Source organism: Pleurodeles waltl, chromosome 6 (genome assembly GCF_031143425.1).
Source record: "Pleurodeles waltl isolate 20211129_DDA chromosome 6, aPleWal1.hap1.20221129, whole genome shotgun sequence".
NCBI classification, from domain to species: domain Eukaryota; kingdom Metazoa; phylum Chordata; class Amphibia; order Caudata; family Salamandridae; genus Pleurodeles; species Pleurodeles waltl.
The window spans coordinates 1526253468-1526269102 of NC_090445.1; the positions used below are offsets into that span (position 1 = coordinate 1526253468).

Here is a 15635-nt window from a genome sequence, read left to right on the forward strand (position 1 = left end):
GCTGAGGGTTCTGTGGCCCGATTCTTGCAGGCATACTAGTCATTCGGTAGCCAATAGTTGCGTTGTAGTTTATCACTTAAAGTCTTGACATTTAAGATGGAGATCATTTGCTGTGTGCTCTTTACCCTTTGTGTTCTTAATTGTCGTCAAACCACCTGATTCCTAAACATTCAGAGAGGTGAAGTGCATGCTTTGGTATCACAAAATTCAACACTGAGGGGTACATAACTGGAGCTTCCTTCACAAATAATATATAAAACTCTGTAAATGTTCATATGGTGCTTAATATTTGGTTAAACCTGTCTGTAAGCGCAGCCAAGTTTGGAGATAAGGTAATGGAAGCATAGACAAATTAATATTGTTTATGATCTCTGACTTTAGTCAAGGAGAACTATGGGATTGAAACCAGGGTCTACTTGATCCTCTGAATGTATGTAGTCAGTTGATCATGTCTTATATGAAGCGTGGTTGGATTCCTATGTCACACAAGTTGTGGAGAACAAAAGAATATGAGGGGTTGATAGCTTGAATTACAGAGTTGATTAAATTTCATTACACTTACGAATTAGCAAGCAGCAAAACTCCTGCGAAGCAGCAGTTAAATGCTTGCTGGACCTTCATGTTAACTATGCAGTTCACTTCATTATCGTTTGCTAAACCTTCATCATTGTACTAGATATTTTCTTTTAGGTTATCTTGATGGACAGCATAGTGGAAGTTGTGGGCAAAACACTTTTGGAAATATTGTGATGACTTGCTCATAATGCTATTGGGAATAACATGAAAGCAGTATGAATATCAATGTAGCTTTTTCTTGTCATCCGATGAATTGTTTTAACAATTTCAACATTTGAAAAGCTTTTGGATCGTTTGGGGAGCAGTCAGTAGGACAACACATCCTCTGCCACTCAGTGCACCCACATAATATGTTTACCCAAGAATATTTTAAGCTCTTTTAGAAGTTGGAATAAAATGATGTTGTAACCTTCCTTCCTCCTTCATGCACAACGCCCCCCTGTGGGTGCCTTTCTTATCTGTGTTGGTTGCTTTGGGTCCATTTTAGCTAATCGCTTGAGCACAGTGATAGCTTAGTTTAGGCTTGCAGCCTGTGCCCTATTACCAAGTGATTATCCTCTGTATTTCTGTATTCAATTTGTATTAATTGTATTATTGCTTCTTTTAGTGGCATTGTTTTAGTTTCATTATCAGCTGCTCTTCTGTGAAAGTGTCATTATCAGTGTTATAGAGGTCATACATTGCATCATGTTCTTTTCCTTGGAATTACAAGAGCAGAATGCAAGGCACATGTAAAAATAATTTGTATTGCCGGCCCCAAGGCTGTGTAAACAGTACAACGCTTAGGTACATACCCACCTCAGGCTTCTGTACATAAGCATGTCCCCTATAGAAACATGCTGTAGGACAAAGGGCATTAGGGGGGGGTTCCAGACAGAATTTCCATCCAAGCTGTATTCCAGTTTTCGGTCGGCCTCAGCCTCTTGTCTCCACAGATTCTGAACAGGAGACTGGCTGCCTGACCGTGTACCAAGGTAACAGATGTGGGGTACGATTCACATGGCAGTGCATAGACCGTTTTGGCTTACATTGCCATGCTCTCACTTAGGGGCTAGAAATTAGGCTTTTAGGTAGGAATTGTATACTCCTATCATGAGAATATGTTGGGGTTGTTTATATTTACACCTCATTTCACAATCCTGAGCTTGTTATTCCTAATTATCCTATTCATTGCAGTTCATGCATTTGATCATAGATTGCAGTCTTTTCAATAACTTCATTGAAAACTGCCCTGCATCTCCTTTCTTGGCTCTGTGTGTTTAAGAGACTCGTATGTAAGGAGTAAAGGGTAAGGCTTGTTTCACCATAATTTCCCCTGAGGGGTTTTCAGAGTTCCATGCAAGGCTGCCACAAATCACCTCTACCTTTTGGTTGAGGTGCTACTAGAGAGCCAGAAGGGTTGGGCTGACAGCTGCCAACTGGTGTGACTCAGTTACCTCCAACGCAGAGGTGCTGCTGCCCCAAATCCAGCAGTCTTGTTGGTGTACGATAGTCCTCAGGAGACGGTCAAGCTTGGATGATATCTGGAAACCAGTGGGTACATTACCATGGCCATAACTGTAGGGATAACATTTCTTTGATGGCTAATGTTGCCTCTATTCTGAGATGTGGACCACGAAAACCCTTTATTCTGTATTACCCTATGAAACACATCTGCAAGTTGTACTGAAAAAAAAAAGTTACCTTACCTCTAAAATTGAAGAGGCTAGGTTTCACTCAAAATCTATTTTTCATGTTGCAACTGAAGGCATTAGCCAAAGAGATTCCCCCTTCCCAGACTGTACAATTGTGTATCAGATTTTTTCGAGGTTAAGATCTCCGCCATTCAACGAGACTTCAGCCTGACTTCAAGTACTGACTTACTAAATGCTCCACCCACAAACGTTATCAATACCTCCCTAAAGGAGGGACTAACTCAATTTCATGAGATCTCTCTAACTCATTCCTCCAAGATGTTTCTCTCATGTAAGTCGGGATCTCCACTCAAGCCTTGTCCTCCAGGAATTTTGCATTCATCCATTGATGTGATAAATCCCATCATTAACCACATATTAAATACCACAATAAACAAAGCAACAGTTCCTGATGAGTGGAAATTGGTGACTGTTAAAGCTCCACAAAATGAATCGTTGGCAGACCCACCATTCTGTCCAATTTAAGTCACATCTCCCGCCTTCTTATGCTAAGTAAAATCTTTGAAAAATTTGTTACTCAACAACTTACGTTTCTTCTTGAGAATTCCATCATACCGCATTTCCAACAATCTGGCTTTAGGCCTAATCATTCAACTAAAACAGCACCTCTCAAAGTCTCAAAAGCCATCAAAATGACTTTGGATGCAGGCATCAATGCATTTCTGATATTGCTAGCCATATCTGATGAATTTGATACCATCTCACATGCCCTCTTACTGCAACAGATGCGGGATGCTGGAATATCTGACAATGCCTTGAACTGGTTAAAAAAAAAATGTGACTAATAGAAGACAATCCGTATCACTTGGACAATTATTTTTTTTCCTGTGGAAAAAAAGGTTATGATGGGTGTGCCTCAGGGTTCTTCTTTAAGCCCAGTTCTGTTCAACATTTATACGGCCCCACTCATGTCTCTAATTGCCTCTTATGGAATTGACACTGTTGCGTGCCGATGAGTTGATTCTGTATCTGGGTAAGAATTCATCAAAACCAGAAATTAACCTGTGGAACGGCTCGGCTGATATTTTTCAGTGGATGCAAGACCGTCATCTTACATGTAATTCTGAAAAAACTGAAATACTTTTGTTTTGAAAGTCCAGTTGTTTTTCATCCTTATACTGGTGGCCAAGTATTGCTCCTCCTGAACACTATAAGCATTACAGAAAATCTAGGGGTCAGATTTGACACAGATCTTTCTTTCTTGCTTCAAGCCTTCACTGTTGCAGGGATTTTTTTTTAGCCTCATGCATGCTCTTGAAAAAAATCTTCTATTTCTTACCTTTAACGGCCACAAAAATGAAGGCTTTTGCTCTTATCTCCTCAAAACTGGATTATTGTAATATCCTCTTTGCTGGCAGTCCCAAACGTCTCATCTATAAACTGCAGATGGTACAGAAGGCAGCAGCTAGACTGGTTCTACAACTTCCCAGTAGGAGCTCTGCTTTAACGCTCTCCATACTTTGCACTGGATTCCGACCCAGAAAAGGACTCTGTTTAAATTACTTGAGCTAGTCTATAGAGCATCTAAAAAAACAGCCCCAAATACCTTAGTGATAGGTTATGCCACTACCTACCCCTGATTATCCTAAGATCATCCCCTTTCCGACTAAAATCTTGTGTGGGAAAGTCTTTTGCAATTCTAGGGTCTAAAGCATGGAACCTTCTTCCTCATAGCATGCATTTTATTAGAGCTGAAGCAAATTTTAAAAAGAATTTAAAAACATGGTTATTTCTATCCTTGTACTCTGTGCTAGTTGCTAATTTAGGGACTATTGCATATCGTTCTGGTTCTATAGCATTTTTCTGGCATAGCACCAGGATGCTCCTTTGATGAATTCAAAAGCCCCTGTTGTGATGCAGCAGAATAATAAGGAATACAGAACCAGTGGAGCATGCATTTTGATGCTTACAATGTCCAAAGCTAAGGTATAGAGTAAATTTCATGGAATGAATAAAGATAAGAACAACTTTAGGATCTCGATCTTACATTTATAGATTAACTTCTACGCCTGCAGTATTCAACCAAATCATCAAAGTGGAAAAATGGTGGCATAGAGAGCAATTTCAGCACAAATGCTGTATATAACTTTAACATATTTCTGACTTACCTATTTGCACATGAATTCTGTGTTGCCTGTTGTAGACACCAAATAGTTCATATCCCTCTGCCACTTGGCCACTTGACAGGCCTAACTATGAGAAGTAAAGCATTCATTAAACACAATTGGACATACAGGAGGGGGCGCACACCATAAGTATTGCATTAAGTCTCTTACATTCTGATGCCACCACTAGTTCTCTTGAGATAGATATAGATATATATATATACCTATATCTCTGGATGGCTTTTGTTGCTTGTTGCTTGTTGTCTTTTTTCTTTGTGTATGTGTCCCCCTAGCCACCCCCCCCCCCCGCCAACGACATTCGGTATAGAAGACTAAATATGGGGACAGTGAGTTTTGTTGATTAAAACGAGCACTCTCTCTTCTTCTTTTTTTTTTTTTTTTTTTTTTTTTTAAACCTATTTATTGAACATATCCATGAACGGCACATTCGCATAATGAATAAAAACAAACAAGGATTACACTCAACATAACATAGAAATTAACATAACATCTGCATTTTCTTTACTCATGTACTGTAAAATACTTCAATATATAAAATCTATAAAACTGCGTCTAAACAATAACCATTATATAAAATTTTAAAGACGGATCTAATTGCTTGTGGCTGAGGTAAAAAAACCTATAGGTTACATGAAATGAGGGGAAGACTAGGTATCGGGTACACATGCTTATAAATACTTACAAGTATATTGACATGTTGTGTCTTGTGACACACGGGGAACGGGGCAGCCCGGAGCAGGCCCACCGGTCACCTATGTAATGCAACTAATATGACATGGTGGCAAGGCAATGATTAAAACGAGCATTCTGAACGTTGGAAACTGCAAGTATGTAAACGGTCACAATAAGGAAAATTCCAAATCAGCAGCTCCTGCGCTCCAGATGCTTAAATTGAAAGAGCCACAGAAAAAAAAACTATTAAGGCACATACATACTTTAATGGGTCCATAAGTGGTGATCAAACTTGTTGGTAGGAAATACATCGGAGACAATGATAACACAATTATATGTTCATAGTCCGAAGCAAAAGCCACACCTGACAGAGGGGCAGTAGACTAGCTTCTGCCACGAGAAGTTGAGCTTTGGGTTTAGACTTGAAAGTGGAGCTAGAAAGAGTTGCCTACAGTTAGCTGAGCAAACTCAGCAATATGATTCCCATTCGTGTTTTGATGGCTGAGTGTTTGCTAAGAGCCACAAGAAGCACCTTGCAGAAATATCATCAGACGTGTGGACCTTTTGCAGTGTATGGAAGGTTGGATGCTGTTTCGGTTTTCATTTCATAATGTAAGTTGCTCGTAGGATAAAGTGAAATATTTCATATTTCTAGAAGTGTGGTTTTCTAGACCCTCTGGCACCAAGTACTCTGCATGAAAAAACAGTTGTAATGCAACCACCCCACAACTCACTGAGCAAATTTTGAATGGAATGTGTTTCAGGTAATGGTCAATCTCATTAGACATTACAGAGATAGTAAGTGGTACCCCAAACCCTCTTTCATTAAAGAACGCACCAAAGAGCGCTAGAAAATGAGGTGTCTTTTCTTTAAAGATTTACTTTAAAATCAGAATCCTAATTTAGAGCAAGAAGTATGAATTGTAACCACAATAAATAAGAGTATGCATGTTTTTCCAAAATCGTGACCAAGAGGAAATCCTCCCACATGATTGCTTTTCTACTTTTATAGCAATGCTTCTGATGTTCTCCTACTTCTGAGTACTCTGCCACTTCTAGCACAGCAGAAAATAAAAACCTATTTTGAATTTCAGAGATGGGTCACACCTGCAACCCTGTGTGAACAATATGACATTTTATTTGTAAAAGCAAGGGTTGCCATTCTTGTCATTCGAGGCCAGTTGCAGAGATAAGTTCAGCCAGTAAGGGTGCAAATGCTAAGTGTCTCTTCTGTAGCTTCAGTGATATGATTCTGCAAAGGCTATCCCCCTGTTCCCCCTCGTATTTAAGCTTTTATAACCTTATTTCACTGTTGTTAAAACTCTCTCAGAATGTATATATAATATTGAGTGGTGTGATGCCTCTGTACTTATTTTCATTCTACGGGATTGTTCGTTTGAACAACAATTAAAATAGGACAGTTACCAACCATCTAGAAATGCTTCAAAAATCAATATTTAATAAACGTAAAACAGAAAAGTCAGCACTTAAATACTGCACATATATTCTCTAAATGTGCATTTTGTTAATTACAAGTATTTTCTCTTGACTCATTAATTAGCACATATAAATCAAGAAGGGAAATATGCCAGAGAGAAAAGACATGGGGTCTCATTTAGATCCTGGCAGAGGGGGTTACTCCGTCATAAACGTGACAAATATCCTGTCTGCCGTATTATGATCTCATTAAATCTTATGAGGATCTTTATACGCCGGACGGAATATCAGTCAATTTTGTGACCGAGTATTCGCTCCGGCAGGATCTAAACCTGGCCAATAGTCACAACAGAACGAGATGGAGGAGGGATTGATATAGTGACTAAATTTCTGAATTTCGAGGTATGGGTTCTAATCTGGACTTTGCCACTTAACCGACAGTTGTGTGTACATGGACTTTCCCACTTAACCATTAGGTGTGTGGACCTGAAAATGTGTCTTTCTAACTATGGTCTGAATTGTAAATATGCAAATTGTTTATAAAAACAGCAAAGTGTCATTGTATGATATTTACCTCCATTACCTGCCCCCAATGACTTTGTTTTGCTAAGGTAGTGTGTACAGTGTATTTACCAGAATTGCTTCATTCACAAATATGCAGCAATCCTTCTGCTTTCGTTTGTACAAATGACATTTCTGTGACACATGTGATGCAAGTCTTCAATGTGGTGGGTTATACAGGGAGTGCAGAATTATTAGGCAAATGAGTATTTTGACCACATCATCCTCTTTATGCATGTTGTCTTACTCCAAGCTGTATAGGCTCGAAAGCCTACTACCAATTAAGCATATTAGGTGATGTGCATCTCTGTAATGAGAAGGGGTGTGGTCTAATGACATCAACACCCTATATCAGGTGTGCATAATTATTAGGCAACTTCCTTTCCTTTGGCAAAATGGGTCAAAAGAAGGACTTGACAGGCTCAGAAAAGTCAAAAATAGTGAGATATCTTGCAGAGGGATGCAGCACTCTTAAAATTGCAAAGCTTCTGAAGCGTGATCATCGAACAATCAAGCGTTTCATTCAAAATAGTCAACCGGGTCGCAAGAAGCGTGTGGAAAAACCAAGGCGCAAAATAACTGCCCATGAACTGAGAAAAGTCAAGCGTGCAGCTGCCACGATGCCACTTGCCACCAGTTTGGCCATATTTCAGAGCTGCAACATCACTGGAGTGCCCAAAAGCACAAGGTGTGCAATACTCAGAGACATGGCCAAGGTAAGAAAGGCTGAAAGACGACCACCACTGAACAAGACACACAAGCTGAAACGTCAAGACTGGGCCAAGAAATATCTCAAGACTGATTTTTCTAAGGTTTTATGGACTGATGAAATGAGAGTGAGTCTTGATGGGCCAGATGGATGGGCCCGTGGCTGGATTGGTAAAGGGCAGAGAGCTCCAGTCCGACTCAGACGCCAGCAAGGTGGAGGTGGAGTACTGGTTTGGGCTGGTATCATCAAAGATGAGCTTGTGGGGCCTTTTCGGGTTGAGGATGGAGTCAAGCTCAACTCCCAGTCCTACTGCCAGTTCCTGGAAGACACCTTCTTCAAGCAGTGGTACAGGAAGAAGTCTGCATCCTTCAAGAAAAACATGATTTTCATGCAGGACAATGCTCCATCACACGCGTCCAAGTACTCCACAGCGTGGCTGGCAAGAAAGGGTATAAAAGAAGGAAATCTAATGACATGGCCTCCTTGTTCAACTGATCTGAACCCCATTGAGAACCTGTGGTCCATCATCAAATGTGAGATTTACAAGGAGGGAAAACAGTACACCTCTCTGAACAGTGTCTGGGAGGCTGTGGTTGCTGCTGCACGCAATGTTGATGGTGAACAGATCAAAACACTGACAGAATCCATGGATGGCAGGCTTTTGAGTGTCCTTGCAAAGAAAGGTGGCTATAGTGGTCACTGATTTGTTTTTGTTTTGTTTTTGAATGTCAGAAATGTATATTTGTGAATGTTGAGATGTTATATTGGTTTCACTGGTAATAATAAATAATTGAAATGGGTATATTTTTTTTTTTTGTTAAGTTGCCTAATAATTATGCACAGTGATAGTCACCTGCACACACAGATATCCCCCTAACATAGCTAAAACTAAAAACAAACTAAAAACTACTTCCAAAAATATTCAGCTTTGATATTAATGAGTTTTTTGGGTTCATTGAGAACATGGTTGTTGTTCAATAATAAAATTAATCCTCAAAAATACAACTTGCCTAATAATTCTGCACTCCCTGTAAGAAGGGACAAGCAAATATATGTAAATCAGCTACAATAGCAACCGTACAGTTTGAACTGGCAAGTTAAGTTCCCTTCGTTGCAACCTTGTAGATCCTCATCAGTGAGATGCAGTTTGATTCCTAGGGCGACATGACATTGGTCTCTGGTTCGCTAGGAGAAAGTTCAGTCAGTAAGTCATTGAGGACCGCCCAGCAAGGACCAAACTGTCTACCAGGAACCTCACCTAGAAATTGGTGTTTCAGTGGGAGCAAGATGAATTCTGATTTTGCAGAGGAGTGGTCTCTGGAGTGTCACAGTAGGCAAAAAAACAGAGACTGGAAATTGGTTCAGTAACTGCTGATGGCTGATATTAATTCAATTATTGCACCTATCGTTTTTTGTTTCTCTAGCTTATTGGAAGGAAAATGCATATTCATTTCATAATCTTCATCCACAAGATAACTGCTTTTGAAATAACAGTAATTTGGGTTATTTCTCACTGCAGTTCAGAAATAATTTAAAGCTCATCTGTTCTTAGTGCACTATGAAAATATCCTGATTGTGCAGAATTTTTTTTCTCCTACAGCACTGCACATTAGATAAACAGAATACTTTCTTGCATTCTTAAGCCACTGTGTATATGGGCCAGTAAGTTAGGTCATGTCCAAGGGAATAGTTGACTAATTGAATAAATACTTAGGAGTGACCGATATGCTAAGGTAATAAATAATTGGCTGGGGATTAGCTTGCCATATTATTATTCTATAATACACACACCTTTAGCTAGGATGCAACAGAGAGTAGTAGTAGTGTGTGTATTCACTGAAGAAAAAACAAAAGTTGGATGTTATTGTTAGATGAAAATTTCAGTTAACACATACCATTTTGAACTAATAAAACTACTGCAATTCACCAGTTGTAGTTATCTCAAATCACTATAACACATGCACCAAAGTATTTATAACCTGTGCACCTACTGTGCAAAGTGTTAACATCACTACAACATCTAATGTGACATCATTGATAACATCAGGGCTGCTGTAACACATCAAATGTTTAAAAACCAAAACAACACTGGCATTCAGGAGGGTTAGTTTACTGACCTAACTATAACCAGAAGACCACCCCAATGCCCTGCATAAGACCTCGCATTACTCATGAATTATAAATTACACCATTGATGTTTTCAGGGTTCACGGATGTGTAGCATAAACAGGCAATAAAGGGTTTTTTTTGTGTTCAGGGTTGGCTACTGTGAAGGGATTTTAATGGTTTTTAGAGTACACAGAAGGACTGTGTTAAGTGGTAGGTAGGGGTTTTTAAGATGCAAGGAAGAATAGTGTTAAGGGATTGAAAGGAGTTTTGAGTGATCATGGAAGGATATAGCTTTAAGGGATTTTAGGGTTCAGGGATGGATGTCAATAAATGGTAGCTTCACAGGACAATAGCTTTAGGGGGTTGAAATGCTGTTTAGGGATGGGCATTGGTAAGGAGTGGTAACGGGTTGCTAGCGTTCAGGGATGGGTAGTGTTAAGGGATAGTAAGGGATTTTAGGGCTTGGAGAAGGAGTATAAGGGGCTTATGGTTCAGAAATGATTATCGTTAAGGGGTAGTAATGGGTATTTTAGGGTTCAAGGAATGTACAGTTAAATGGAAGTTGGGATTTTAGGGATTCGGGAGTGTGTAGTGTTAAGCAGTAGCAAGAGTTTTTAGAGTTCATGGAAAACTAGCATTACGAGGAAGAAAGGTTTTTTTTAAACTTTTAAGTGGTCGCAAGGTGTTTTGTAGGGTTCAGGGAAAGGTAATCTTAACAGACAGAATACCAGTTTTTAGGATTCACGAAAAGGTCATTTAAAATTTAATTTCAATATAAAAAATTATGCATTTCAAGAAATTAAATTTATTTGTAATGTCATATAAGTAACAAAAATTAATAAGGAAATTAGATTGTGGGAGACGAGAGCTGAATAATCTCTCCATCCAATAAATGTTAAACCTAGGAGTAAGAAACAGTACCATTCTCGGGGAGTGCCATGTTAAGGTATCTTTTGAAGTTGATGACTAAACTACAATAAAGGTAGGTGTTACCAGCACTACAATTCAGCAGCACATTCCTCCTCTCATTGTCCCTTTGTTGCCAGAGAAGAGCATACACCAGGATGATCTACAATAGATGTAGCACTGGCATTTGTTTTGACCCAAAGGTCAAGCTTGGTTGTAACACAATAGCTAACTGGATAAAGAGCTTGGACTCGCTCAACTTGAGAACCAAAAGGTAAATAGCCAAATAGAGTGATCCAACAGGGAAGTAGGTGGTAAAAGAAAGCCCAGAAGGGATGTATTGATGCTATAAATTACTCCGTTTTACCAGTGGTTGTTGGTTTCTGCATTCCGGCCATCTTCAGTTCCATTGCGAGTATACACATTTTATTACTTTTGTTGTTTACCTAAAATTGGTATTGTATCAGACGAGCTTAAAGGTTTCAGGTGTGAAAGGTCCCGTGGGATTATTTGTTTCAAGTTATATTTGCACTGCAGAAAATCCTAGAAGGCAAAGTTCTACAACCCACAATAAAAAGGACTTGGTAAACGTTGGCTGATGCACATGGGACACGTTGAGAGTTCTTTATCGGGTTGACAGTCTTGCCAGTACATTTTTGTCTCTGTGGTGGTAGTTCTTCCATCCCCCTCTCCATTTGTAGCGCTTGACTCAACTGTCCTTGTGCTGCTCCCACTTAACTGCGGTTTTGCTATCATTCTAATGGATGATTGTGGAAAAGGCTTTATCATTTGAAGTTGTATTTGGACGTGTTACTAAGTTGTATCTACTCTTTGAACATGTATGTCTGTCCCTCCACGCTACAAGGATATTTTTATTGAGTTTACATCTGCCTTTGTGCTCTATAATTATGTACGTATATCAGCAGTTGTCCATAGTGGCAGTTTTATATTCACGATTTGTATAGTAATTTCTAGACTTTCTCAGTTGGCCCCTGAAAATGGTTTAATTTTGTTTTTCTGCTCCTGTAAATATAATCTGTCTTCTGGCAATGTAACTCCATTCTAAGGAAGACAATTCGAAATTACAAGTAGTACAAACTTCTGCTTCAGGAGTCGCAACATATTGTTCAAGGATGGAGGATATCAACACAGATAAATTCTTATTGACTAGAATGACAAGATGAAACACATATTAAGATTATAACATAGGGAAGTGAGTGGACGTTAGTACATCAAAGATCTAAACTGGGTTTCCCTATTAGGTTTTTATGTTCAGTCGATAAATTGTTTCCTGACAGGAAAAGTGAGAAGAGGCTGTATGTGTGGAGGTTCTTCTAAATTGCTACTGGTGGTACTCTTGCCAAATTCAATTTGAAAAATTCACCTCTGTATGGCGCTTTGAAAGGAAGTTGAACAACACTCTTACTTTTGAAATATGCAGCCCATAGACACCCTGGTGGCTTTTTGGTTCTGCTCCAGTTAAGGATAATAATAATAATGAGGAGGAGGAGGAGGAGGAGGTGGAGGAGGTTTAAAAAATGTTGCATTCTCCTCTTCTCCTGGCCTCTTTTCTTCATCTAACCTTTGCTCGTACCTCTACTCATCAAAGGCACACTCCATTTTGGGATTCATTAATTATCTTCTGTTGATTTTTCCTTAGCATTTTTGATGCATCTCAAAACAGAAGTACCAATGCCCAAGATACAATTGCTCTTTAAGATACAGCATATTGTTTTCAATCAATCAATTCACAAATTCCTTTATTTGGCATAGCTATTAAAAGTATAAAAACAATAAAATGTAAAAACAAAATTCTATTACATACTACATTCACATACAAAATTAATTCTTAAAGCATTCTAATTCTTAACCAGCTCTACTTACATAGATTATTAATTTAAGGTTCAGGTTCTTATAATTTCATAAAGTGCAGTGTACCAACCAGATTATCCCACATACAATTCTGATTAGACTCCGGTCCTTACAATCTCAAAGTGCAGATTCCGATATAAAATGAACCGCATTTTATCGTATTTCATTAAGGCGAGGCAAAAGTTTCTGAAATACCATCAACCAATGTAATTCTAAAATAGTCAATTATAGTGAAAAACTCTTCATTCCTCTTTACTTCCTACATGGTTCAAATTCTTACAGTTTCATAAAGTGCAACGAGCCAACCGGATTTATCCCACATACAGTTCTGATTAGACTCTGGTCCTTGCAATCTCCTAAAGTGCAATTTCTGATATAAAGTACTCTACATTTCAGTTCTTGCCTCGTTATAACTTGGCACAATTTTCTAAAATACCATCAACCAGTTCTAGTATTTAAAACTCTTCATTCCTGTTTACTTCCTACATCATACCGGAGTCTATGATTCCAGTTAAAACACCTCTTAGGCTATTTAAAAATAGGCCCAATGCACAGGTTACATTTAAAAATCCCATAATCAATGAGTAACCTGAACGCTTAGTCCCGATTAATAATATTATATTCCTTAAAAATTGGTTTAATAAACTTATTACGCACTTCTAAAAACCAGTAACAATCCAAAAGTAGGTGTTGCATAGTATATTTCTGTTGTAAGCCACATGCACATAGACCCTGGGCATCCTTAAGGAATTATTTTACCTTGGGATCTCTAGCCTGGATTCAGCCCAATTCGGAACTGTAACACTGTGGGGGTCATTCTGACCCGGCGGTCTTGGACCGCCAGGGCAAGAATGACAGAAGCACCGCCAACAGGCTGGCGATGCTTCATATCCCATTCTGACCGCGGCTTTACCGCCGGGGACGGCGGTGTCCTGCCGATTTTCCCCCGGCGGTGATAATCCACCAGGGCAGGGCTGCAAGCAGCGCTGCCCTGGGGATTATGACCCCCTTACCGCCAGCCTGTTTCTGGCGGTTTACACCGCCAGGAAGAGGCTGGCGGTAAGGGGTGTCTTGGGGGCCCCTGCACTGCCCATGCCTACGTGACATGGCAGACAGTGAAAAGCGCGACGGGTGCAACGGCACCCGCCGCAACTGCACCCGCCGCAACACCGCCGGCTCTATTCGGAGCCGGCTCCTGTGTTGCGGCCTCATTCCCGCCGGCCCAGCAGGAATGTCAGAATGGGGGCCGCGGAATTTTGGCCGCATGGCGGCCAAATGGCGGTTTCCGCCTGCCGCCTGCCAGAGTTGCAATCACCCCCTGAGTTTCTTAATCTTGTGTTAGGTAGAGGTGGACTGCAGGAAACTGCTATCCTGTTGCCATCACACTATCCATTTGCTTGACTCTTTGCTCACCACACTGATCAGCTGCTTGTTGTTGGATGACCTTCTGACAAAATGTAGTACCAGGATGGGCTATTCTGTTAGTGTTTGGCAGGATGGGCAGTTTGAGGATTCCCTATTGCAAGTATTTCAAGTGGAGGCTTGAGTAAGCTATATTGGAATATATCCTGAATGTGCCTTAAATAGGCTGTATTCTATTGGAGTCCATCTTTTTAATGATTCGGTTTCTGGAAGGCAGAACGAGTAGAAGCTCACCCTGCATTGGTGTTGGAAGGTCAGGTCTGCATGGAATAATAAAAAGCAGTCTGTGTCAAGGTTGCACTGTTCTTGGAAAGGAGCCAGGATGGTGTCTAGGGCAGGGGCTTTGAGGGGGAGGGAGCGTGGGTTATTAAAAAAGTCTTAATGCAGATTCTAAAGGTGATTTAGGGGATGGCAACCTGGTAGAAGTGGGCCAGAAGCATGGCGGCCTGGGATGTGTTATGGCCATAGTTGGCTATGGAAAGTAATCAGGTCCGAGGCAGGCCAAAACGGGCTATTTTAAGGTGTATTTAAAAAAAAAAAATTATCTAAGGAAGCGCAATTACATTTAGCTATTGAAATTCAGGGTGGGTAAAGTAGGGCCAGGCTGGCTTTGGCAAGGACACCTGGAATAAGGCAACACCATTTGGGCTATTGAAAAGTAGTGCAGGTGAAAGTTGAGTGAGTTTGAGGTTTTCCAAGGAAGCCTGTTTGACGGTCGTGCCAAGAAAACTATTTGAGGACATCCTGCAAAGCCGGACAAGGGTTTCTTCTTGATCTTGTTCCTGTTTTCCGTAGGGAGTGTGGAGCTGTATTGGTATAGTGGGGTACATTTATTCATCACAGGGTTCTTCCCTGACCGATCCAGAATCTTTTGTTCAGTTCTCATCTTGTGTGCGCCCAATATCCTAGGCATTGCTAAAAATTGACGTATTGGCACCTAACGTGTCCCTCTATACATTTAGCTGCACTGTAGAAAGACTGGACTTAGAAACATCTACACTGTGCCATATGGGTTCTGTCGAGAGGCAAAGGATGCAAGTCTTTTTAAAGGCTTTATAACATCTGTGTGTTTGGAAAATAGACTTTATGTTTTTTGACAATGGAATGAAAGTGTAGTAAGAGTCTTTTATTTTTTTTAAATAATATATTATTAAGTAACATCTATAGTATCGAAATGAAACTCCATGGGTGTTATCAGTGAGCTTATTCTGTTCTCTAATTTGTTTTAATCAGATGAGTAACAGCAGTACGAAGAGAGCACCGACGACTGCAACACAGAGGCTTAAACAGGACTACCTACGAATAAAGAAAGACCCTGTGCCTTATATTTGTGCTGAACCTCTCCCATCAAATATCCTTGAATGGTAAGAGTTTGAAAAGCATACAGTGTTAAAGAGAACTTCAGCAAAGTTAGACCCTGCTCGAATTACTTAATTGGAGGCTTTTTGTATCTTTTTTGCCCCAGTGAGGCTTCAGGAAGACTTGAAACGTGTGTTAGAGCAGAGTAGTCTTATTGTCTGTTTGATACTCATTGGAGATCATGATCATGCA

The 15635-nt window shown here is 40.0% G+C and overlaps 1 protein-coding gene across 3 annotated transcripts in view; it reads left to right on the plus strand.

The window, feature by feature from the left end:
• Positions 1-15635, plus strand: part of UBE2J2 (ubiquitin conjugating enzyme E2 J2) — a 133791-nt gene that overhangs the window by 18207 nt on the left and 99949 nt on the right. For all 3 annotated transcript variants that reach the window (XM_069241089.1, XM_069241090.1, XM_069241088.1), the window contains exon 2: positions 15318-15448. In XM_069241089.1, the coding sequence (XP_069097190.1) occupies positions 15318-15448 (131 nt within the window). The remainder of the gene's footprint in view (positions 1-15317; positions 15449-15635) is intronic.